This window comes from Daphnia carinata, chromosome 1, assembly GCF_022539665.2.
Source record: "Daphnia carinata strain CSIRO-1 chromosome 1, CSIRO_AGI_Dcar_HiC_V3, whole genome shotgun sequence".
Lineage (NCBI taxonomy): Eukaryota > Metazoa > Arthropoda > Branchiopoda > Diplostraca > Daphniidae > Daphnia > Daphnia carinata.
In genome coordinates this window covers 10,600,838-10,621,226 of record NC_081331.1, presented here as the reverse complement: position 1 = coordinate 10,621,226, position 20,389 = coordinate 10,600,838, and the positions used below count along the sequence as shown (strand labels likewise).

Genomic DNA, 20,389 nt, shown 5'->3' with positions numbered 1-20,389 from the left:
TAGATTTTCTTTTTTTTTTTTTTTCACCCAACGTAACTCACTAGAAAAAGACGTGCAGTTGCCAAGACGTTGTCGAGACTTTTTGAAATGGAGATGGAAAATGCTGATCTAATGGATTAAATAAAATGAAAGTCTAAGAAGATTCGGGACAAAATGTGATAACATAAATGAAAAAAAAATGGGATTTTGTTGGAGTGCTGACATTTGGTAATTTAATCTACTTCAAATTATCAACTGGCAAACTTTTTTTTTAAATTTCAACTGATCAAAGTCCTTTTTTCAATACTCTACGGCAAACACAGTCCGGATTAATATCTGAAAAAATGTCTGGGCAACTCAAAACAATTTTTAAAGTTAAGTAATAATAGCAATCAAAAATGAAATAGTTCAAAATGAGACAGGCTTGTACTGATATACTCACATTATGAAAACGACGTGGAATGAAGATCACCAGGGCATCATTTCCGGGCTATAAATAAATATCTTTCGAATTGAATAGCAAAGTAATTCAGTCGTGCACGAATGGAAATAATAAAAAAATATATCTCCTGCATTTCGAAAGCCAAAAGAAAATATCCTTTGCATTTCCCTGAATTGGCATTCAACTCGTCGGGCAACACAAATCCGAAGCTCAGAAGAATTTTTCATTTGTTTTGTTTGATTCTTGAAATGTTGCCAAGTTGGGAGCTAATTTTTAGCAGCTGCGTCGCGGATAAAATTTTTTACAACGAAGCAAGAATGAAAGAGATTGGTTCAAAATGATATCAATCTTGTAATAAAACCGCCCGTTAAAAAGCGGATGGATCGATTTTTTCAATCAATTTCTTAATTTTAGTTTTGACCTACCTCGAAAAAAAAACCCGGGAAAATGCACGTAGAATACCTACACAAGACAACCAAAGAAATAAATGAAAAAAGAAGACGATTATTGGCAACAAAAGCTGCTTTCCAATTTCAAGTCTATTCATTTTTTTTCTTCATTTCTCTTCAATAGTTTAATCGAAGCGAGAAAAAAAGCATCACAAGTTTGTATCGAGCATGAAAAAAACAACAACACAAAATGCATTTCAATAATAGCAAGAAAAAAAAATGGATTTTGAAGCGGAAACATCATAAATGCATGATAGCCATGAGAGAATAAAAAAAATAATAATAATAAAGAAATGAGTTAATCTCGTCCTCTATTTGTGTTTCATTCTTTAATAGTAATATCGACGATTACTTCTTTTTTAATTGTCAAGTATGTCAATAATAAAAATAAAAAATCGGGGGGAAAAGGGGGGATTAGCTTAAACAAACGAAAACTTTTATGTTACAATTTTACATAACACCGGTAGAAGCGCGCGCGCGAGAGAAGATGTAAGCGCACGAAACTATCTCTGGGCTGTTGGATGCCGCTTCCAATTTCTTCCGACTTCTTTTTCATTCGTAAAAAGGGAGGGAAATTTTTTTAACAACAATAAAAAGAATCGATGATTTTTCATTTCAACTGAGTTGCCAGTGAACACATCCGACATAGTAATAATTTTGTACTTTTTTCCTTTTCTCTCCTACTCTTTTCATCGAAAAAAGCTTTCACCCAAACGCCCCATTCCCATTAATTTCCCCCTTTTTTATTCTTTTTAACGATTATCATATCAGAATTTAAAAAAAAAAAAAGAAAAACAAAACAAACAAGTAAATATATATCTGTTTAGATATCTAGACACATCGGACCATTATCAGTTGCGGTGCCGAAATAAAACGCGCCCAGATGTGGCAGTCGATCCCTTGGCAGTGAAACAGACTTGACACAAACATTTAGTGCACGCTACTTTTTTTTTCTCATGTTGTTGTTCAATGGGCACACAACGTCGGGAGAGGGGGCAGGGAGGTGGTTAACGTGTCCGCGGCTGAACATTTTAAACTAGGTTAAGTAAACTACGTTATGTAAGATGGTAGTACAAAAATGTATGGGGGAATAGGAGGCAATCTTCTGTGGGGAGGGAGGAATTAAAAAGGAAAAATATACTTCTTTGAACTTTTTTTTTTATCTTTTTTTTTTTTTTGTTTTCAAAATCCGGTCGGATGTTGACGATGTTTGCGAACACCATAATTGTGGAGGAGGTGGAGCCAACATTGGCCCGGCTCAATCCCATCACAATGATTATTATAAATTACAATCAGGTCGTAGCCGAATTGAGCTGACACACACACACACTTATCACCCTCCATTTTTTTTCTCCTCAAGAAAAGGGGAAAATAGAGCATCATCATCCTTCCTTTCTTTTCATACAATAGCTACCCTAAATTCTTTATATATATATATATACAGTGAATATCATATATATATATAATATATAAATTGCAAAGATTTTTAGGATATAGGTAAAGAGTTAAGATATATCTACGTAGAAGAATCACTACCCATTCACGGTAAATTACTGTCATCAGACAATTTCGTCAAGTGTCTTTTCTTCGCCCGTTTCTTCTTTCGTATTTTTTTTTTCTTTAAATCAAAATAACAAGAGAAAAAGAGAGATGGCGAAAAGAGAGAAAGAAGACTTACGATAAGGAAGAGATTTACAGGCCGGGATCACTAACCCCAAGAGAACGCTCACGCGCGCTTAAACACAATCACGACCCGAATGTGTGTGTGTGTACGAAAAGGAGGGGGAGAAGGAGAAGAGGGGACTTGTCTGTGTTTTATGATATTGTACATAGTCCTTGTCTCCTCTTTTTTTTCTTAAAGAGATTGGCACGGTTTTATGTGGGGCTTCCGCACAGCTCATCTTGATGGCATTCCATTCTCTTTCCCTCGTTCCCCCCCAACCACTCGACCCGCTCGAACATCGGCGTGGGAGAATTGTTTTTCTTTTCTCTCGCTCAAACACACACACGTTGAATTTGAAAAAAGAAAAAATCGACACACAAAAAAAAACCTAAGTAGATTTGTACTTGGTGCTGCTTCCATCGCACTCGGTCAAGTCCGTCCTCAACTGCAATAAGAAAACAAATGATTTAGGATACAGCTAGCAACGATGGAAAACGGACCAAAACGAAATAAATCTCACCTTGAGGACACCATTGGTTGGATATTGCTGCTTCTGTTCTTGGGCCCAGTTCAGACGGAAGCACATACGGCGAAATGCCTGTTTTAAAAAACAAATACATAAAATTTAAAAAAAAAACTATTAAAAAAACGAGTCGTACTAAGACAAAATTGAGGAAACCGAAAAAGAGGGGGTCTTGGACAACGTACCTGAAGTACTAACCGGCTGTTGGCCGAATCACACCCTCCCCGTGAAAGAAGCTCTTCAACTGAACTGACTTCTTGAGCCAGATTCGCCGGCAGATCCCAAACATGCTTCTCATCTAAATATTCGAAAACAAGAAAATGAGTACAAAACAGAGAACTGATGACCACGAAAGGGTATCACGGCTTTCATTGACTGACAAGTTAATGACATCATTAAGGGCTGCGTGCGGGATGTACCTCCGTTGTGAGACGGGATCGATTCAGAGTCTTCTGTGTCGGTGCTGCTCAGCTCGATCTCGGGGTTGCCGACCGGCGGCGAAGGATCCGGCGCGTAGGCGTGAGGTGGCAGCGACGTCGGTGGCGGCGCTGGGTGTAGGAGATGCGGACGAGGCGGGGCCAGCAAAGCCACATTCGGCTGACCGGACTTGTCGTGCGGGATTCGCGACGACGTTTCCTGCAGAGGAGGAGGAGACTCGCGCAATCCATTGGCACTACTGCCACCAGTACCGCTACCGTTGTTGTACACAACTGCGTTATACAGTTGGTGGTGGTGATGGTACCCGGCCGGATCGTAGGGCGTGGCGGCTGACGGCGATTGGCGACCGCCATGCTCTTTGTACCTCTTGGTCGGATGGTGCTGGTTCTCGACTATTATGTCTGCCGCTGTCGTTGTTGCCGCCAGATAGACTTTACTCATTTTGATGGGCTCCTCCGCCGTCTATTGAAATCACAAAATGCCATCAGATTGTTTTGGCTGTGTTGTGTGTACATGCATTTCGGGGGGGGGGGGGGGGGGGGGGCTCATTCATTCCGCAGAGAGGGTCAGAGGACCGACGTTGTTTATGTCGATGCAAGGAGCGTGCACATGCACGCACAATACCCGCCTCGCAAGAGAGAAATTCACGTTACACAGTTGGCATCGATTTTTTTTTATCAGCCCACGCCGTCGAGACAACCAACGACGTCATTCACTTCCTCGCACCCCTTCCTCTTTTCTCGAGCTGGTCGTTATATCCGAGCCAACTGGCGAAAGCTAAAGCGGATCGATGAAGCTCTCGGGCTCCTTCATCCGTCACCGCCTACGCACGTTCGTATCCAACTCGAAAAAAAGAAACTAATGTCGCATTTCTTTTCGTTATTCCTTGCTCTTTTTTCTAATCGACATCAAGTTTTCAAACACAAACCAGACGTTCATAATTAGACGGGCCTTTCTCTCATTCTTATTTCTCAGTTAACGAAACAACGAGCTTCCTGGCAGAAAAAAAGTCACGGGCTTTTAACTGCATTTCAACAAACTATGTTTCCAGGCCGATAAATACATGCCTTGCGCTTTCAGACACATTACCAACCCTCAATTTCTTTTTTTTTTATCTTTTGGAAATTCTAGCTCCTCCTACAAGTCGGGTAAAGTCTTCAATCTCATCTCATAAAAAGGCACTAGGGGAAAAGAGAAGGCAAAATGTACCCAATGCCCCCTTATTTAATCAAATAGCAATTTTATTGCCTTTGAGAAAAAAAAACCGACTAAAATTGAAGTACAGAAAGGAAAAGAAGTTTACAAGTCGACAGTATCCTTCTGGGCTAACGCGTAAAAAGAAATGGTCGTACGTATACGTGACTCATTTGGCCCCAATAGAAAAAAAACTTGGATGGCGATCAACTGCGCAATTATCCATGCCATGCGTCAAAATGCCTGTCTTCCTTATTAACTTTTACAACTTGCTCCTATACTTGAAGATCCAATAACAATTCTACGAAAAGAAGCAGAAAAGAAAGGACCATTTCCAATATGATTTCATTCTAAATTATTCACCTTTCACCTTCCTCCTAAAAAAAAATAATGACGAAATTCTATTTTCATTTGAAAAATATCTAGACATTGTCTAGCCAGTAAACGAAAAAAATACTAATGGTTTTAATTCTGTGAGACATAAAACTATCGAACCATATTCCTTTTTGGATAATAGTTTTTTCTTTCTCTTTTTTCTATGAAGAACATAAGCCGGGGTAGTATACAACAACACAAAAAAGGAGCCTTTAAAAAATGGGTATTCATTAACTGTCAAGCAGGAAGCTCGTTCCAAGTATCTACGTGTGGGATTTAATGGGTAGTTAATAATAATAATGATGGCAGTACCTGAAGTTTCCTCTTAACGGTCTTTGTTGGAGTCGATGAAGAAAGGAATCGATTCTTGAACTCGTCCAGCTGACGGAGGAGGACGTCGTTGGACGGTTGCGGCTGTTGTTGACGACGGGCTAGAAGGAGGTAGGCCCGCCAGTGGGCCGAATCGAATCCCCAATGGCACGTTCGGTTTTCGACCGAACGATGGGCGTGACTGATAAAATCGGCCGGACTAAGAGTCAGGCTGCAGTCGGCGCACTCGATGCACGCCGCGTCCGGTGACGTGTACAGTTCCGGCTTGCACAGGCCCTCGCACTTGCCGAAACATTGGTGGTAGACGCGAAACCAGCGGCTGCGGCCTTTGTTGTTGTTGCTACTACTACTGCTTGTAGTACTACACCGGGAATTACCACCATCTTCTTCCGCACGGGTTTCCGGCTCTGTTTTGACCATAGTATCCTTGGCAGATACGTCACAAGGCCTCGAAGGATGTGACGCTGACTGTTGTTGTTGCCGTTGCGGTTCGAGAGCGGTTCCAGCGCCTGTTTCATTTATGCCGCGACGCAGCAGGGCGCTGCACAGCCTCTGGGCGTCGGTTTTGGTAATGAGCCCGCAGCTGGCGGCCGAACGGGGCAGAATGGCCGGCGATGCCTTGAGGCTGTCCAGCTGCTCGGCCGTGCAGCGAGAGCAATTGATCTGCAACTCGTCGCAGACGGCGTGGATTTGCATGACGAAAAACTGTCGAAGGACCGAGTTGAGGATCTGGGGCAGGCAGAGGCGCGGCTCGCCGCCGACGGTGAAACAAGCAATCGGCTGGCCCTCCAGCTGCGTCTCATTTCGTTCAGCGTGACTCCAGCCCCGATCCGCTGCGCTCAAAATAGGGAACGATGGCAGTAGCTGCTGCGGTGCTGGCTGTGGTAGTGTTGCTGCTGTTGTGGTTGGTTGCTGCTGCTGTGGCGGTGACGACGATAACAGCGGTTTGGTTGCGGTTTGGACTGAGGCAGCGGCAGCGACTGGATCGCGGCCCGAGGACAAATCAACGGCATCCTTGTCCTTGGCGGTGGTGGTGGCGTAGTAGACCGGCCGTTTGAGTTTCAGCACTTTGAACTCGTCGTACTCTATCTGTGAGCCGCGTGCTGGCCAGCCGATAGACGTCTCGACGGCTGATAACTTCTCGTCAATGGGCTCGCTCTTGATGCGAATTTTGGGTCCACTGCACGAGACATCGGCCAAGGACGATTTGGCCGATGTACCCACTACAGGCAGAGGTAGACTGGGGTATGCGTAATAAACCAGACTTGAACTGGCATCGGTATGTTCCGGCCCGGTTAGGATTCCATTAGGTCCCGATAGCGAGCTAGAGGCGGCCGATTGGTATGAACGAAGAACTTGCTTCAGGTGAGGACTGGGATAGGCCGCGACCGACGGTGCAGAGGCTGCGACCGAAGCGCCTCCCGTGGCAGTCAGAGACGGCGACGACATGATATCCAACCAAACGACCTTGAGTTTCCCTCCCCCTTCCCCCTCCTCGTTTTTTTCGTTCTTTTCAAGACGAACTTTCGACAACAAAGTTAAATCGATCGTTGACTATAACCTGCGATCTATCAAATCCGTATAAACGGGGATTTCAGTCAAGTATGACCCCAACGCGAACACGTATACTCGAATCAAAGGCTTACACTTGTGATTTTCAGAACGGAACAACAACTTCGTCGTACAATGGCAGTCTCGAGTGCGTTGAAAGAAGAAGCCGTATGAGGAGAAGAGAATGGCTCCGACTCTTGGGTAGGCTATCGCTGGTTTCGAGTCCACACGTACACATACATACACTCACACACACTCTTTTGGCTTGCAAGCATATACACACAAACAAGATACACCGGCAGATGTACGCTCAATGAGCGAACCAGATAGCAGAAGAGAGAGAGAGAAATCACCTTTTACTCGAAACTACTAAACCATCCATGGTAGTAGTCGAGAGAACGCCCTCGACAACGATAATGAACCAGGCCGTAACGTCATGGCCGACGTTTGATTTGCAATAAATGTTGATCACATTGTTTCGTTACGGGAAATTTGCTCTTCCCTCAGGTTGAATCTTTCCTTATGGAAATTCACAACCACACAGTCGAAATAAGAGCCACACGTTCTAAACTTGAGAAAAGTCGTGCTTCTACGCAGGCCACCTTCTCACGACGAATGTTCACTGTAGACTGACACAGTAGGCTAGACGACTAGACTGCCGCCGTGTCCCTCTATGTCTCGCCGACTGGCGATGGCGGCGGCCATCTTGAAACGTGCACCTCTGGCGGGGAAATCGCAAAACAGCAGTTTTCCCGATTTAGAACAACATCAAAGAAAAAAAAAATAAAACAGGGAGTTAGAGGGGAAAACAAGCTTCGGCAACCTGGCACTACGGGCGCACGCGATGGAACGCCCTCCTAGACGACGGAAATTTCCACAAGTTTTTTTTTTATCGTTAAAGAAAATATTGTTGTGTCCCCCTCCCTTCGCCACTACAATCGTCCAAAATTCGGCAACATGATATTCTACTTTTTTCTTGCGTTTTCCAAAATGGCGGAGAAACAACGTGACTGGCCTGTCTTGCAAGTCGGTCGTCCTTGATATTCCCTTATGCTCTGCACCGTAGTCGGCCATGTTTTAAAATGGGCGAACTAGTGAAGCAAGAGCAACAGAGAAAACGAAAAGAAACATACACAGAAAAAGAAAAAACCCTCCCACACTATCACCCTAGCAGACAGACAAAGATGGCCGCGCTGTAGTTTAGTCTCTCAGCTGTCTGCTCTCTAGCCGGATATTCATCTAAGCGGCCTATAAAGGTCGCCGTCGCTGCCGTCGGATTTTCGGCGCCAAAGATTTTCTCGCCCTGACCTGAATAATTTTTTTTTCCTTCTCGACTTCGCACGTGAAAACAAATAGAAGGCGAAGTAAAATAATAATTCTGTCAGAGTCTCTTTCCGTCTTCTTCTGGTTATTAAGACCACGTTCTGAACTTTCTAATACATTATTCATCCGCCATGTTTTTTTTTTCTTTCTGATGATTTCGTCCAGGAGGAAAAGGGAAAAATACCTCGATATAACACATTCACAGACGTGGATGGATGGGTGTTCCGTTTTTCCCAAAAGTTTTCTGTTGTGTGTATGCTAGACTCTCTCGGGGCGACATGACGTCACCAGGCGCCGCTTTTAAAATTGGGCAAGGGAGGTCTATCGTCGTCTGCACAGTCTCCATGTGTTTTCGGAGTAAAGAGGCCAAAAAAACTGTTTTTGTATTTTGGTTGTTTTTTTTTGGCGGAACCAGATGTTACATGCGTACACCCTTTCCTTTTAAAAAGAGAATTTTTCAGTGGTTTTTTTAATGCAAGAGTTGGGCGTTAGAAGGAAACCAGCAAATCGTTCGTCGTCGAATCGCCCAACACGGCAGAGGCTAAGGAACCTTGCCAAACATGTACCAAATAATACTAGAGCTCAATCCAAAGTAATCTACCGTCTTTCGTAATCTTTTTTTTCTTTGAAAGGATAACTCTCTCTCTTTCGTTTTGATCAAATTTAACCCAAAAAAAGGACACGTGTTTAATCATATTAACAAATCTGGCGTTAAATCTATACGAGGACTGCATTACTATGGAGACTCCATGAACAAAATACACACAGAAGCAAAAAGAAGAACGAAGGAAAAAAAAGATCGAAAGATCCAAAACATTTGCGTCATCATGCCCCCCAGCCCAGAGGGGGCATCTAGAGAGAAGGAGTTCTCAAGTCTTTGGCTTTCTCTCGGCAGGTCTCTCGTGTTTTGTTATTTTTACACCGCCATTTTTGTTTTTGTTTTTTGTTTTGCTTTTTTGTCTTTTACCACCAACCCCTTTTTCATCATCCCGTCTTCTTTGTACGGGTCTTCGCCATTGATTGTTTCGTGAGACCCGGCCGGCGCGTCGAATGATTGTTTCAAGAATGGCTCCAGTCGGCGGCGGTGGCGTCACGGTTGTTGCTTATATTTGTGCCACGGTAAAAGAAAGAAAGAAAAAAAAGAAACTTTCTAGGTTTTTACTGAATTCTCAAACTGATGACTATAACGTCAAGAATCAAATAACATACAGCAAACATTCTTTCAGTTAGCCACCATACTCTGTTGCCACGCCAGATGTGTGAACTTTTGAGTACACATAACGAAGAAAATGATTCATGGAAGGCATGACCAATATAACACACGGTGAAATCAAGATAAATGAAACATACTTTGTTTTATGTAATAGGAGATTACAGAGACAGGAAGGCAAAGTACACGACGCTGTTGCCCGGCAAAGGGCATATAAACAAAATGCTTATCAATTATATTAGTTCAAGGACGTCATCTAATCGATAGAATTCCTCGCCCATTCGGGACAAAGATGGCGTCGGTGGAGAACAAAAATCCAACGTGCAAACAAACATGGATTTATATTACATCCATTTTGAGGTGACGTGATTCCTCTCTTTCTGTTCGTACATCTGTTTGATAAAAAGTAGTAGCACACCTCTGTGAAAATATAAACAAATATGAAATTGAGGAAGGGAAAGCCGAGTTGTCACAAGTCGGCAAGCAGCTGTACCTACATTTGTTTTTTAAGTGCAGCATTTTAACAAGTGTGCTTAATATGACCTTTAAAAGCTGCAGGCCATTTTGGCACCCAAGGTCTACGTGTAGAGAGCGCCCGAGAGACGTAATATGTAACGGTAACTTTTTCGGTTGCGTCGGTCTGCCAACCACACAAATAAAAAATAAAAATTAGTAGAAAAAAAAAAAAATAATCGAGCCAAAAAAGAAAATGCTCGCCCCGGAAAGTTGATTGTGTGAAATCTTGATTGGAAAATGTGTTCAAGCTAAAAGATCCCCCTAGAAAAAAAAAAAAAAAGAACAAAACAAGGATACTCAACCATAACCAGGCATCCTTAAAATGCTATTTCTAAAAGACAAAAAGAAACACCTGAAACGAAGAATGCGCAATGGGAAAAAGGAAAAGATACACCATAGGGTGAGGGACATTTTCCGCGGCCTCAGAGAAATATAAAAAGAGAGCGTAAAATGTGTTTTTCTTCCTTTATTCGTTTCTTTTCGACACACACAAGAGCTTGTGTCGGAAACGTATAGGGGAATCTAACCGCAAAACGGTCGATGTTCTTCTTTCTTTCTTCTATAGAGAACAAGAAAAAATTGTCCGGCAATGACTTCCTCCTATTGAACACGTTTCTTTTTTAACCATAAACAAGCGGTTTTATGCGTGATAAAACTACTTTTCTCATCGATATTTAGCAATAAACCTCCTTTTTCGGTCTTGCAGCGTTTAGCATGAAAACAACCAACCAACGAGTACGCTAACGACACGATGTAGAGGCCTCTTGCTGTTACGAGCCATTTCTCATCGAACAACAGGTTTCATCTATTTGCATTTGAAAAGGCAAGTCAACTTGACTGCGCATGTCATCTAGCGGTTGTTTTGTCGAATTTTCCTTGTATATTTCCAACTTACAAGATGGAAAGGCGATCTGTGGAAGCCGAAAATAATAATTCGACAATTTTTTTAGCTAAAAAAAAAAAGACCAAACATTGGCTTTTAAAAGAAAACACGTAGGCACACACCCGCAAAGGAGAAAAGCGGTAAGTGGCAAAGTAAGTAGGAGAGAAACAAACAAACAAAAGGAGGCAGTCGTACAACAGATCCAAAAAAAGTGACAGGGGAAAAAATGTTTCAATAAGGCAAGAACTGGAATGAATGCGAAGTCAGTTAGAACTGCTCTATCATATTTTAAAAATACTGAACCGATTTTATTGGTGAAATAAGAAGAAATGATAGGCTAGATTGGAATTTGCTGCCCTGTTTATATGAAAACTGCCAAACTTTCCCTATGAAACAAGTGTGTGGTAGTTGAATGGTACCACTGTACCAATTTTAGTAAATTTTAATGGCGTGAAAGCAGATACTTTATATTTCTTTTCCTAAACGCAGTCTTCTAGCGACATCAGCAGAGGATTGACGTACTCGAAACCCTCAAACTCTGACTGGTCGATACGTTCAATGACCGACCTACAAAAACAAGAAAAAGATGTTTTATTCCTCTTTAGCTTCTCAAGTGCTAGACAATCGATCACTTACTGATCATCGGGTGTCAGTTGGACTGGCTCGTCAGTGAACTCGGGTGGGAAATGAGCCAGATCTCGGTCAGAATCTAGACGAGGAACGTAAGGTGGAGCTACTTGTTTCCTCTCCAACTGTCAATTTACAAGAGCAGGTTAAATTGGTTGCATAAAATATATACAAGATTACGAAACAAATTATTTACCATTTCCCAGTCGACTGATTTGAAAAAAGGGTGATGGATAATGTCGACAAATCCAGTTTCTTTTCGACAGCCCAAACGATCCGCAGGGTTCTTATTTAGAAACCCTTTCAAAACAGAGGAGGCTTTGACCGATAACGACCTAGGAATGCGGATAGTCTTTTCCAGGATGACTACACAGGACAAAAAAAAAAAATAACAAAAAAAAATAACAAACAGTTTCACCAAAAGGTCACTCGATCTTGATAAAGACCTCTCTCTAACCCCACCCTTTCACCCTTCCCAATGAACTTGTTCAAACACAATGGGAGTGCCTAGCATGTTTTTTCGCCCGCGTAAATACAACATAAACCAACTTGCGATAAGATACTGTTTTTTTTTTCTTTGTACCGTGAAATAGATAATCTTCAGTGTTTTGATCTGGATTCTCTGAAGCACCGACAATGTCGAAAGGTGAACGGCCAGCTAACATTTCATACAACAATACTCCAAGTGCCCACCAGTCCACGCTGGTGATAAGAACGGAAAAAGCAAGTAGGTCAGAGATTTCTGCCAGTATTCTGCAGGCTGGTTATTTAGAATATTTACCTGAAACTATAATCTTCACCACGTAGAATTTCAGGGGCGATATAGTTGGGCGTACCACAAAAAGTAGACGTGGTATCGCCCGGACGGATGCCCTCTTTGCACATTCCATAATCGGTGAGCTTAATGTGGCCTTCGTGGTCTAGCAACACGTTATCCAACTTTAAATCGCGATAAATGATTCCTTTCTCGTGCAGGAAATTGAGCGCTAGAGAAATTTCGGCGGAATAAAAGCGAGCGTGCTCTTCGGGAAGTCGTCTTTGACGTTGCATATGGAACATCAAGTCGCCACCGCGTACGAATTCGATGACGAAGAAAAGGCGAGAAGCCGTTTGGAAGCAAGAATGCAAGCCTACTAGGAAAGGATGGTTGGATGCCGTTTCAAAAACATGTTTCTCAGTTTGAACCCAGTCAATATCCTGAAAAACAACGGATAATTCATTAATCGATATAAATACGAATTGAATAATTCGGATTACCTCATCGTCAGTAACGAGTTCCTTTTTGATTACTTTCATGGCGTAAACTCGACGAGTTCGCCTTAACTCGACCATTAACACTTTGGCGTAGGAACCACGTCCGATGACGCGGATCAATTCGAAATCCGCCATTGAATAAGGGCGTTGAACAGTGCCGCCTTCCACGCCTTCTTCTAATAATTCAGGAATAAAACTTAATGGATTACTTGTGGAAAAGACAAGATATTACTAATAGTACCTGGCCTTCCATCAACTGGAACGCTCTCACTGTGAGACTCAAAAATAGGTTGTACTGTAGGAGGAGCGGACGGAGCTTCAGTACCATCACCATTTTGTCGTAGCGCTATCGGCGGCTCCCCGATATTCACAACAGGACTTACGGTGGTAGCAGGAGCAGCCGTCGTGACTACGGAGCTAGAACTGCTATTCAGTACGCTATTTGACAGAAGGTGACCCTGTGATGGGGTGTTAAGCGCGGCAACTTGTTCGGTATTGCAGCTGATCTTGATAAGCTTGTGGCATTTTTTATGGATTAGTAGCTTGCACTGAATGCATTTGAATCCTTGTCGACCCAGGCCCCAGATACGGTCATGGCAGTAGGCACAAGAAGCTCGCTATCGCCAAATGTAATGCAGGAATTAAACCCAAGTTTTTTTTTGTTTTACTTTCTTCATTTTTTAAGTTAGGAACTTACTCGATTAAAACGTTTTGCTTGGAAAAGATGTCCATTAACTCTGTACAATTTCCGCCATCTACGGGCACCGCGTCGATAAATACTTTTATCTTCTCCCATGCATGGAAGCCCAGGTGATATTGGGACACTGGGGAAAACTAGGAATATGAATAAAATTATGAGTTCATATTAAGCTGGAAGTCATGCATTATGAATACCATGAATTGTGATCTCTGAATCATTGTTCACTTCATACAGACGAATGGCTTCATCAATTTCAACTTGAGAGGAGATTGTACAAGGGTCACCTGTAGGGAAGTACACCATTAAAAAAAATCTAGAATTTAAACTATGGTACAACCTTCTTCGTCAATCCACTTCATGGTAAACTCTTGGTCTGGGCTGAATTGACAAATAGCCCGCATTTCATTTCGAAGATCTTCTAACTGTATCTCAGAGTTAATGTATGTGACAAGAATTTTCCTGTAATCGGACAATTGAATAAGATCTTGCAAACATTGGCCCTAGAGATCATCTATACCCGCTATAAGCTGCCTTGACTTTAATTTCGGCCTTTTCCCCATCAGTCACGAGGGTTGGTGTGGGCATCGTCATTTAAAACAACAGGTGGGATGGGCACAGATCGGCCGTTTCCTCAGAATTACATACAAGTCCGCACGTCAGCCGGACTCTTGTGACCATTTGATGTCAGCACTGATTGTGAACCACGATTCCACTGTAATCTCTGCCACTTGGTACAGCGAATTCTTTTAACTTTTAACCTATTAAATGAGAGTCGGGCAGTTAATACTGGCAAAACTGACGTTTCGAGGACTAATTTTTTATTCAGCCGCCAGGAGGCGAACTGAGATTCATCAGTTATGAATTTTGCTTGAAGATCAATGATTCAATGTTTCATTCCATTGGACTGATCAGATTATTTTCCTCTTGTAATTAACGTGTGGCAGGTTGTGTAGTGTTAAATATAATTCGTATAATCAGTTCGAATTCGGTACAGTTCCATTACTTCTATAAACTCCATTATCAGTGCGGAAAAAGATATTTTTGGGATCCAGGGAAGTTCTAATTTCTATGTGCTAGCGCAACAGTAGGTTTAACAACATTATGTGTTTGTCACACCGCTGAAACACTTCAGTCACCTCGCCCATTTTTCTGGTTTTCCTGGGAAAAAGGCAGGCCGGAAGTCCTTTTCAGTTTCATTTATTATCACAAAAGTCTGCCATTCGTGTCAGTTTTGGAAAATGGTAAGTTTTAAAGATGGAAAAATCTTTTTTACTGCCATTTTGACCTCTACAATGACTGTCCGAATTTTAACTACACTTTCGATTCGCTCTATGATGTTGCTCAATTTTATTTTTCCAGACGGAGGAGCAATTGAACCGGGCGTTGGACCTGATGCGACGACTCCCACCTCAGCAGATTGAGAAAAATCTCAGTGACCTGATTGACCTAGTTCCTGAGCTGTGTGAGGATCTTCTGTCTTCTGTGGACCAACCACTAAAAATTGCCCGTGATAAGAAGGAAGGAAAAGACTACCTTCTCTGTGATTACAACCGTGATGGAGACTCTTATCGGTAGTTATTGTCTACTTCAGGTTTCACATTTACTATTATAATATTTTATTTTTTAAAGTTCCCCTTGGAGCAACACCTACGAACCACATCTTGAAGATGGAACACTGCCAACTGACAGACTGCGCAGGCTGGAAGTAGAAGCCAATGCTGCATTTGATCAATATCGTCAAATGTATTTTGAAGGTGGAGTCTCCTCTGTGTACCTTTGGGACTTGGATCATGGTTTTGCTGGAGTTATTCTCATAAAACGAGCCGGTGATGGTGCACGAAATATTAAAGGATGCTGGGATTCGATCCATGTCATTGAAGTGCAAGAAAAGTCAACTGGTCGTTCGGCGCACTATAAACTGACGTCGACAGTAATGCTTTGGCTGCAGACCAGTCGCCCTGGTTCCGGTACGATGAATCTTGGTGGAAGCTTAACACGTCAGGTAGTAGGAATTTTTAAATTTCCAATCGTACGCAATTCTGATTCATTTGTTGGACATTTTGTATTCTAGATGGAACAAGATGGAACAGTTAGTGAACCTTCGTCGCACATAGTAAATATGGGCCGTCTGGTCGAAGACATGGAAAACAAAATCAGGCACACTTTGAATGAAATCTATTTTGGGAAGACCAAGGATATTGTTAACGGTCTACGTTCCATTCAGCCGTTGGCCGATCAAAAGCAAAAGCAAGCATTTAGTGAAGATTTGGCAAATGCTTTGCAGAAGCGACAAGGCAAAAGCGATCCCTAACTGATATATTAATTATTATTACTTGCATCTTCCTATAATTTTCCTTATTCAACCAAGTTTTCCCCCTCCTGTAAAGTATAAAACATCCACACCCAATCAAGCATCGTTGTTGCCCGTTTTGCTTCAATTCACATGTTGATTGGAAAATAAAAATTTGAAGTGAATTATCTTTTAATACTTCGTATGAAGTGCTTGAAATTGATTTATTGAACTCTTTCGTTTGCTGCATGGGAAATGGGTATGAGTAAAGTAAGATTAAAAACAACCATTTTGCAATTAACTGCAGAATAGCGTGTAGCGTTCATTAACAAGTCTGTCTATTGACCCATTGGATCGAACGAGGGAGGTAATAGTAATTCAGAACAAGATGAACTTCTTCAATGAAACCAGGCAACAAGGTTAGATACCCATTTCTCACCAAGATTAACATTCAATCAGCAGGAGGCAAAATGATAAGAAAGAAAAGTAGAATTTGAATCCAATATCCACAGCTGTTTCCCGTTTATTTTTTTTTTCGTGTTTCTCTCCATTTTTATTGGTAACCAGTTGGAAGTGAAACGCTTCACGATTTGTATGTGAATTACTTCTCGGCAGCTGTGTTGGCTTTAACGGCAATAACGCTCTCTTCACCGCAGGCTTTCAGCACGGTGCACTACAAAAAAAACAGGGCGGTTACTCAAAGGAAAACTACGGTAATTTCCATATCAAAAGGAAGAAGAAACTCACAAGCAATTCACGACCGTTTTCGAAATCAGTTCGGATTTGGTTACCCAAGTCTCCATCTGGAACCTTGAGATCTTCACGCAAATCTCCGTTGTCATTCATCATTGAAAGATATCCATCACCAGAAATGTCAATCAGCTAGGGCAAAAAATGATCAACCTCACATTCCAATTTTCTGAAAATTAATCAACAAAATTACAGTGAAATCCTCCCTCTTTACAACAGGGACATCCATGTTGTGAGTAGATGGGCAGATATCTTCAAGTTTCTTTCCATTGAAGATGTCTATACCAACCATGTGGACCTTGGCGTGGCCATGTTTGCCAGTCTTGGACGTAGACATTTCAACAATCTTGCAAGGCCTTGCCTGTAGAAAACAAAAAAAAACAGTTATAATTTTCTCAAATTTGAGGTAAAACATTACCAACCTTCAACATGACGAAACCGTTTTTGCGAAGTGCAGAGCATTGCATGGGAAAAGTTGCTGAGGCTCCAGAATCCCCTGACTCAAACTGGGTGTCTTCAAGCTCTGCCATGTTGTACAAGTTCAGGGGAATGGATGCAAATAAACACTAAAGAAAACAAATGCTCAATTAGTTCACAATTTAATGTTTACAAAATCTAGAAAAATTCTAATCCCATCTCGAGCTAATTTACGTGGACGCAGTTGCCAATAACTTACGAACTAACAGTAGATAGACAGTAATGGCAACCGTTAAAGTAATTCAGCAATTTCTACTCGAAGATGAGATCAGAGAGAACGAATAAGCCACCACAAGAGACCAAATATGCAACAACAATATGCAAAAAAGGCCGGCTAGAATCCCAACATGGCGCCCAAGTAACCTCATGTGCCATGTGTCATTCCCACTTCGACTACCAGCGTTTACCAATCCCAGAAAACTAACTATTAATAACCATAAACGGTAAACACTTTGTTCAAATTAAACGTAAGATCTTAAGCCAATATTTTTCAATTGAAAGAAACAATTACTGTTGCCAGGTGTGCAATAAAAGTAACAAAATACAGAATACGAAAAGTGATACTTACACTTCTGCCACGAGCGGCACGAAAAAGACAATTCAGAGTTTCGGGCTCCGACGAGCAAGATAGATGGCGCGTGGTACTAATGCGACACAGCGCCACCGCTTAAGCCGTAGGCAACAGAAGACAAAACAAATGACGAACGCTAGCCGCCTTTCGGCGGCATGGCCGAACAAGGACTAGCCCTTAAGGGAAATGAGTGTTGAAGCACATCGTCAGGAGAGGTTTCATCAGATTTTTTTACTGGGATTTATCGATATCTAATTTCGATCTTTAAGCGCATTCCTTGTTGAAACATAAAATGGCATCTGTTAAGAAACTTTTTGTAAGTTGGAAAATGCGTAAAGGGTTGTTTTTGTGCCTGTCGTAGACCATGGTACATTAAATTTTACTTGAATTTAATTGAATTCAGTAACCATAGGCCTCCTATTTATCATCAGACATAAATATAACCACTTGCAAGTTGTCGACTTCCGTTACCTTTCTAGTGTTTCATTATTAAATATCACAACCGTGACGTCCATCTTTGTTTTACGTTGGGTCCAGTGTGTTCGGTCAACGTTCGCTAGCTATGCCCGTTAAATTCGTCTTTAGAAATGTCTTCAAGATAACAACATTTGTGTACCAAACAAAGACGAGAGGAAAAACGAAATGAAAAAAAGAATTCTCTTTCACAGTCCTTTGACCTTAACGGTAATTTTTACGTGGACGTTATGGGAAACGTATAAATAGTGGCGGTAAGCAAGCTCTTGTTCAGAAAAGTATCGCGATTGAGAACGAGAAAAGTAGAAGTAGTAAGTTGCCTGCAATGCGGACTTGGTTAACAGCAGTGCTTATCATCGCGACCCTGAGTGGTAGTTCGGGAACCTACGATGCTAGCGATGCTTGGCGCCAAATGAGTGGACTAACTGACCATTCGGCTACCTTTTCGGCGATGACGAGTCGTAAGTACTCATATTCTTATTCAGTTTCTTTTAGAAACATGAAAAAATATGTTATTCATTTTCAGATGAAGAAGGTACGAGTTCTCCAATATCGTCGAGAGCAGCTGATTCGAAGGCCGCCGCTTCCTCCTACGGGGGAGGAGGTTACGGTGGAGGAAGTTATGGACACGGTGGAGGAGGTTATGGACACGGAGGAGCTAGTTATGGTGGAGGATATGGTCATGGGGGAGGAGGAGGATACGGACAAGGAGGGTAAGTAATTCAATATTTTCATGTACTCTCGAGAAATCCATACTTTCATCCACTTCCGCCCTCAGATTTGATTGACCTAGGTAATAAATAAATAACATTAAATTAGGTCGTATTTGAACACATCAGCCGTATCTCTGTTGGGCTTCCTTTACCTACTCAATTTGATACAGGTAAAAATTGAGTACGGGAATCTGATGTAGCATCGAAAAGCCATTTCCTATTTTCCCTTCTATTTTCTTATTTATTTGCATGAATACCATTTGCACCAATGGCTTATTTCTTTCTTTTTGGTTCCTTATCATAGGTCGAACGGCAGCAATGCAGTAGCTTTACTGGGCCTAATGCTTCTGATCAATCTTTTGCGGGTTGGTATTTCACTTTTTATTTTCGTCTGCACGCAAAATCTCGTTCACGTTTCATCCAATTTTTGATCAATATTTTTGAAGGACATCCTTAACCAAATAACTACGACAACAGCAGCTGCTACCGGCCGGAAGAAAAGAGCCATTTCAGATCCATTCCAAGAATGGTTTACCAATCTCGGCCAGGGAGGGATTCAGACCTTGACTTACGAAGTTGCAGCCACCATTCTTCCACTTTTGGTAATAAATCATGTTCTAAAAATGTTCATGAATTAAGGTTCACGATTTTTAGTTCTGATTAAATAGAATGATTTTACTGAACATCACGATCTCCAACGGCCACTTGTCTGCTTCCAAAGGTCCGTCTGTTCAGCCAATAGACGACTAGTATCCAACTACGGCCAATTGGGCAAGGTCTTTGGCAAACTGGGCAGGTGGGTTTTCCAAAACACGAAACGAAAATTCTTTTCAACAAAACGAGTTTTAAATCTTATTAACAATCATTTTTTTTTTTGCTTTTAATCTTCGAAAAAAAAAATACAGTGAGGCAGTTCTGGAACGTTTTCAATCATTCTATCCGGAAGGAACCTTCACCGAGGCTGCGATTCATGGTCGAAATTTGGCTGATTGCTACAAAATCTACAACGAATGCAAATTGGATTGAAGATAATCAAGACAAAGCAGATGAGAATATTTTTTTTTTCGTTATTCATTCGAGTCTCTTTCCATCCGGATTTGCGTCATTGTTTGAAACTCGAGACTGAAGAAATTGCACACGTCATACGAATAAGATTGTTTAGTTTTGTTTTCCTTCATAGAGAGGTGAGAAATTAAGACACGATGGGCACGGGGGTAGGGAGAAAAAAAGAATTGTACAACGACCTTACTTAAATAAGAACTACCGGATCACTTCATACCAACCAAAAAAGAAAATGTTTGCAAGGACGAAAAATAAAAGATTCTGTGTGTTTTTCAATACTTTTTTTCTTCTTTTTTTTGAGGGAAATGAGGCTTTTTTAAAAATCAAGACACAGGACACGAGAGTTATGAAAAAGAAAATCGCATTTTCGATTATTACTCGCTGCTTTATCAGGTTTCGTAATGTAAAAAAAAAAAAAAAAAAACTAGTAAAAACAGAATGAGGAAATAGGGAGGAGATTGTTCACACGGTCGTTTTTTTTAAAGGGAAAGACGTACAATACACACACTTACAGGCACACATGCATACAATAAAAAAAATGCTTCTTTTTGCTTTTTTTCTTTTTCTTGCGAGCCGTCCGAATTACACAAAATTT

The 20,389-nt window shown here is 41.5% G+C and overlaps 5 protein-coding genes across 6 annotated transcripts; 2 read left to right on the top strand and 3 right to left on the bottom strand.

Moving 5' to 3' along the window:
• Positions 1 to 1,222: 1,222 nt before the first annotated feature.
• Positions 1,223 to 7,180, bottom strand: LOC130695904 (ski oncogene-like). Its single transcript, XM_057518975.2, has 5 exons — positions 5,376 to 7,180; positions 3,476 to 3,956; positions 3,242 to 3,354; positions 3,054 to 3,131; positions 1,223 to 2,978 (listed from the first exon to the last, which is right to left on the bottom strand). Exons 1-5 carry the CDS (start codon positions 6,840 to 6,842, stop codon positions 2,922 to 2,924), a joined length of 2,196 nt encoding a protein of 731 aa, XP_057374958.1. The 5' UTR covers positions 6,843 to 7,180; the 3' UTR covers positions 1,223 to 2,921.
• Positions 7,181 to 10,850: 3,670 nt separating this feature from the next.
• Positions 10,851 to 14,266, bottom strand: LOC130696424 (atypical protein kinase C-like). Its single transcript, XM_057519503.2, has 11 exons — positions 13,975 to 14,266; positions 13,795 to 13,916; positions 13,652 to 13,741; positions 13,455 to 13,591; positions 12,999 to 13,374; positions 12,761 to 12,933; positions 12,285 to 12,700; positions 12,087 to 12,205; positions 11,700 to 11,869; positions 11,513 to 11,628; positions 10,851 to 11,443 (listed from the first exon to the last, which is right to left on the bottom strand). Exons 1-11 carry the CDS (start codon positions 14,046 to 14,048, stop codon positions 11,356 to 11,358), a joined length of 1,881 nt encoding a protein of 626 aa, XP_057375486.1. The 5' UTR covers positions 14,049 to 14,266; the 3' UTR covers positions 10,851 to 11,355.
• Positions 14,267 to 14,611: 345 nt separating this feature from the next.
• LOC130696433 (F-actin-capping protein subunit beta-like) lies at positions 14,612 to 15,843 on the top strand. Its single transcript, XM_057519514.2, has 4 exons — positions 14,612 to 14,698; positions 14,817 to 15,028; positions 15,087 to 15,459; positions 15,529 to 15,843. The coding sequence occupies exons 1-4, from the start codon at positions 14,696 to 14,698 to the stop codon at positions 15,766 to 15,768; spliced, it is 828 nt and encodes a 275-aa protein (XP_057375497.1). The 5' UTR covers positions 14,612 to 14,695; the 3' UTR covers positions 15,769 to 15,843.
• A 109-nt stretch (positions 15,844 to 15,952) lies between these two features.
• LOC130693033 (eukaryotic translation initiation factor 5A) lies at positions 15,953 to 17,673 on the bottom strand. Its single transcript, XM_057516142.2, has 5 exons — positions 17,543 to 17,673; positions 16,920 to 17,063; positions 16,691 to 16,858; positions 16,495 to 16,629; positions 15,953 to 16,420 (listed from the first exon to the last, which is right to left on the bottom strand). The coding sequence occupies exons 2-5, from the start codon at positions 17,025 to 17,027 to the stop codon at positions 16,349 to 16,351; spliced, it is 483 nt and encodes a 160-aa protein (XP_057372125.1). The 5' UTR covers positions 17,028 to 17,063; positions 17,543 to 17,673; the 3' UTR covers positions 15,953 to 16,348.
• A 242-nt stretch (positions 17,674 to 17,915) lies between these two features.
• LOC130692890 (keratin, type I cytoskeletal 9-like) lies at positions 17,916 to 20,010 on the top strand. 2 transcript variants are annotated; one of them, XM_057515993.2, is made up of 6 exons: positions 17,916 to 18,480; positions 18,546 to 18,732; positions 19,037 to 19,097; positions 19,179 to 19,334; positions 19,401 to 19,528; positions 19,638 to 20,010. In XM_057515993.2, exons 1-6 carry the CDS (start codon positions 18,345 to 18,347, stop codon positions 19,756 to 19,758), a joined length of 789 nt encoding a protein of 262 aa, XP_057371976.1. In that variant the 5' UTR covers positions 17,916 to 18,344; the 3' UTR covers positions 19,759 to 20,010. The 2 variants fall into 2 exon arrangements, with proteins under 2 accessions (XP_057371976.1, XP_057371968.1); XM_057515985.2 differs by lacking the exon at positions 19,037 to 19,097 and adding an exon at positions 18,839 to 18,902.
• Positions 20,011 to 20,389: the final 379 nt, after the last annotated feature.

Excerpts from the sequence above, each read along its gene's own strand:
- LOC130692890 (XM_057515985.2), top strand. The coding sequence starts at position 18,345 with ATGCGGACTTGGTTAACAGCAGTGCTTATCATCGCGACCCTGAGTGGT. Across the intron at positions 18,733-18,838 it reads GGAGGATACGGACAAGGAGG|GTCGTATTTGAACACATCAG; the intron begins GTAAGTAATTCA and ends ACATTAAATTAG. Across the intron at positions 19,529-19,637 it reads GTCTTTGGCAAACTGGGCAG|TGAGGCAGTTCTGGAACGTT; the intron begins GTGGGTTTTCCA and ends AAAAAAATACAG.
- LOC130696424 (XM_057519503.2), bottom strand. The coding sequence starts at position 14,048 with ATGACGATGCCCACACCAACCCTCGTGACTGATGGGGAAAAGGCCGAA. Across the intron at positions 13,917-13,974 it reads GTCAAGGCAGCTTATAGCGG|GAAAATTCTTGTCACATACA; the intron begins GTATAGATGATC and ends GTCCGATTACAG. Across the intron at positions 13,592-13,651 it reads TTCAGAGATCACAATTCATG|TTTTCCCCAGTGTCCCAATA; the intron begins GTATTCATAATG and ends TCATATTCCTAG.
- LOC130696433 (XM_057519514.2), top strand. Across the intron at positions 15,029-15,086 it reads CGTGATGGAGACTCTTATCG|TTCCCCTTGGAGCAACACCT; the intron begins GTAGTTATTGTC and ends TATTTTTTAAAG. Across the intron at positions 15,460-15,528 it reads GTGGAAGCTTAACACGTCAG|ATGGAACAAGATGGAACAGT; the intron begins GTAGTAGGAATT and ends TTTGTATTCTAG.
- LOC130695904 (XM_057518975.2), bottom strand. The coding sequence starts at position 6,842 with ATGTCGTCGCCGTCTCTGACTGCCACGGGAGGCGCTTCGGTCGCAGCC. Across the intron at positions 3,957-5,375 it reads CCGTTAAGAGGAAACTTCAG|ACGGCGGAGGAGCCCATCAA; the intron begins GTACTGCCATCA and ends TGATTTCAATAG. Across the intron at positions 3,355-3,475 it reads GATCCCGTCTCACAACGGAG|ATGAGAAGCATGTTTGGGAT; the intron begins GTACATCCCGCA and ends TCGAATATTTAG.
- LOC130693033 (XM_057516142.2), bottom strand. The coding sequence starts at position 17,027 with ATGGCAGAGCTTGAAGACACCCAGTTTGAGTCAGGGGATTCTGGAGCC. Across the intron at positions 16,630-16,690 it reads TAAAGAGGGAGGATTTCACT|CTGATTGACATTTCTGGTGA; the intron begins GTAATTTTGTTG and ends TTTTTGCCCTAG. Across the intron at positions 16,421-16,494 it reads AAAACGGTCGTGAATTGCTT|TGCACCGTGCTGAAAGCCTG; the intron begins GTGAGTTTCTTC and ends TTTTTTTTGTAG.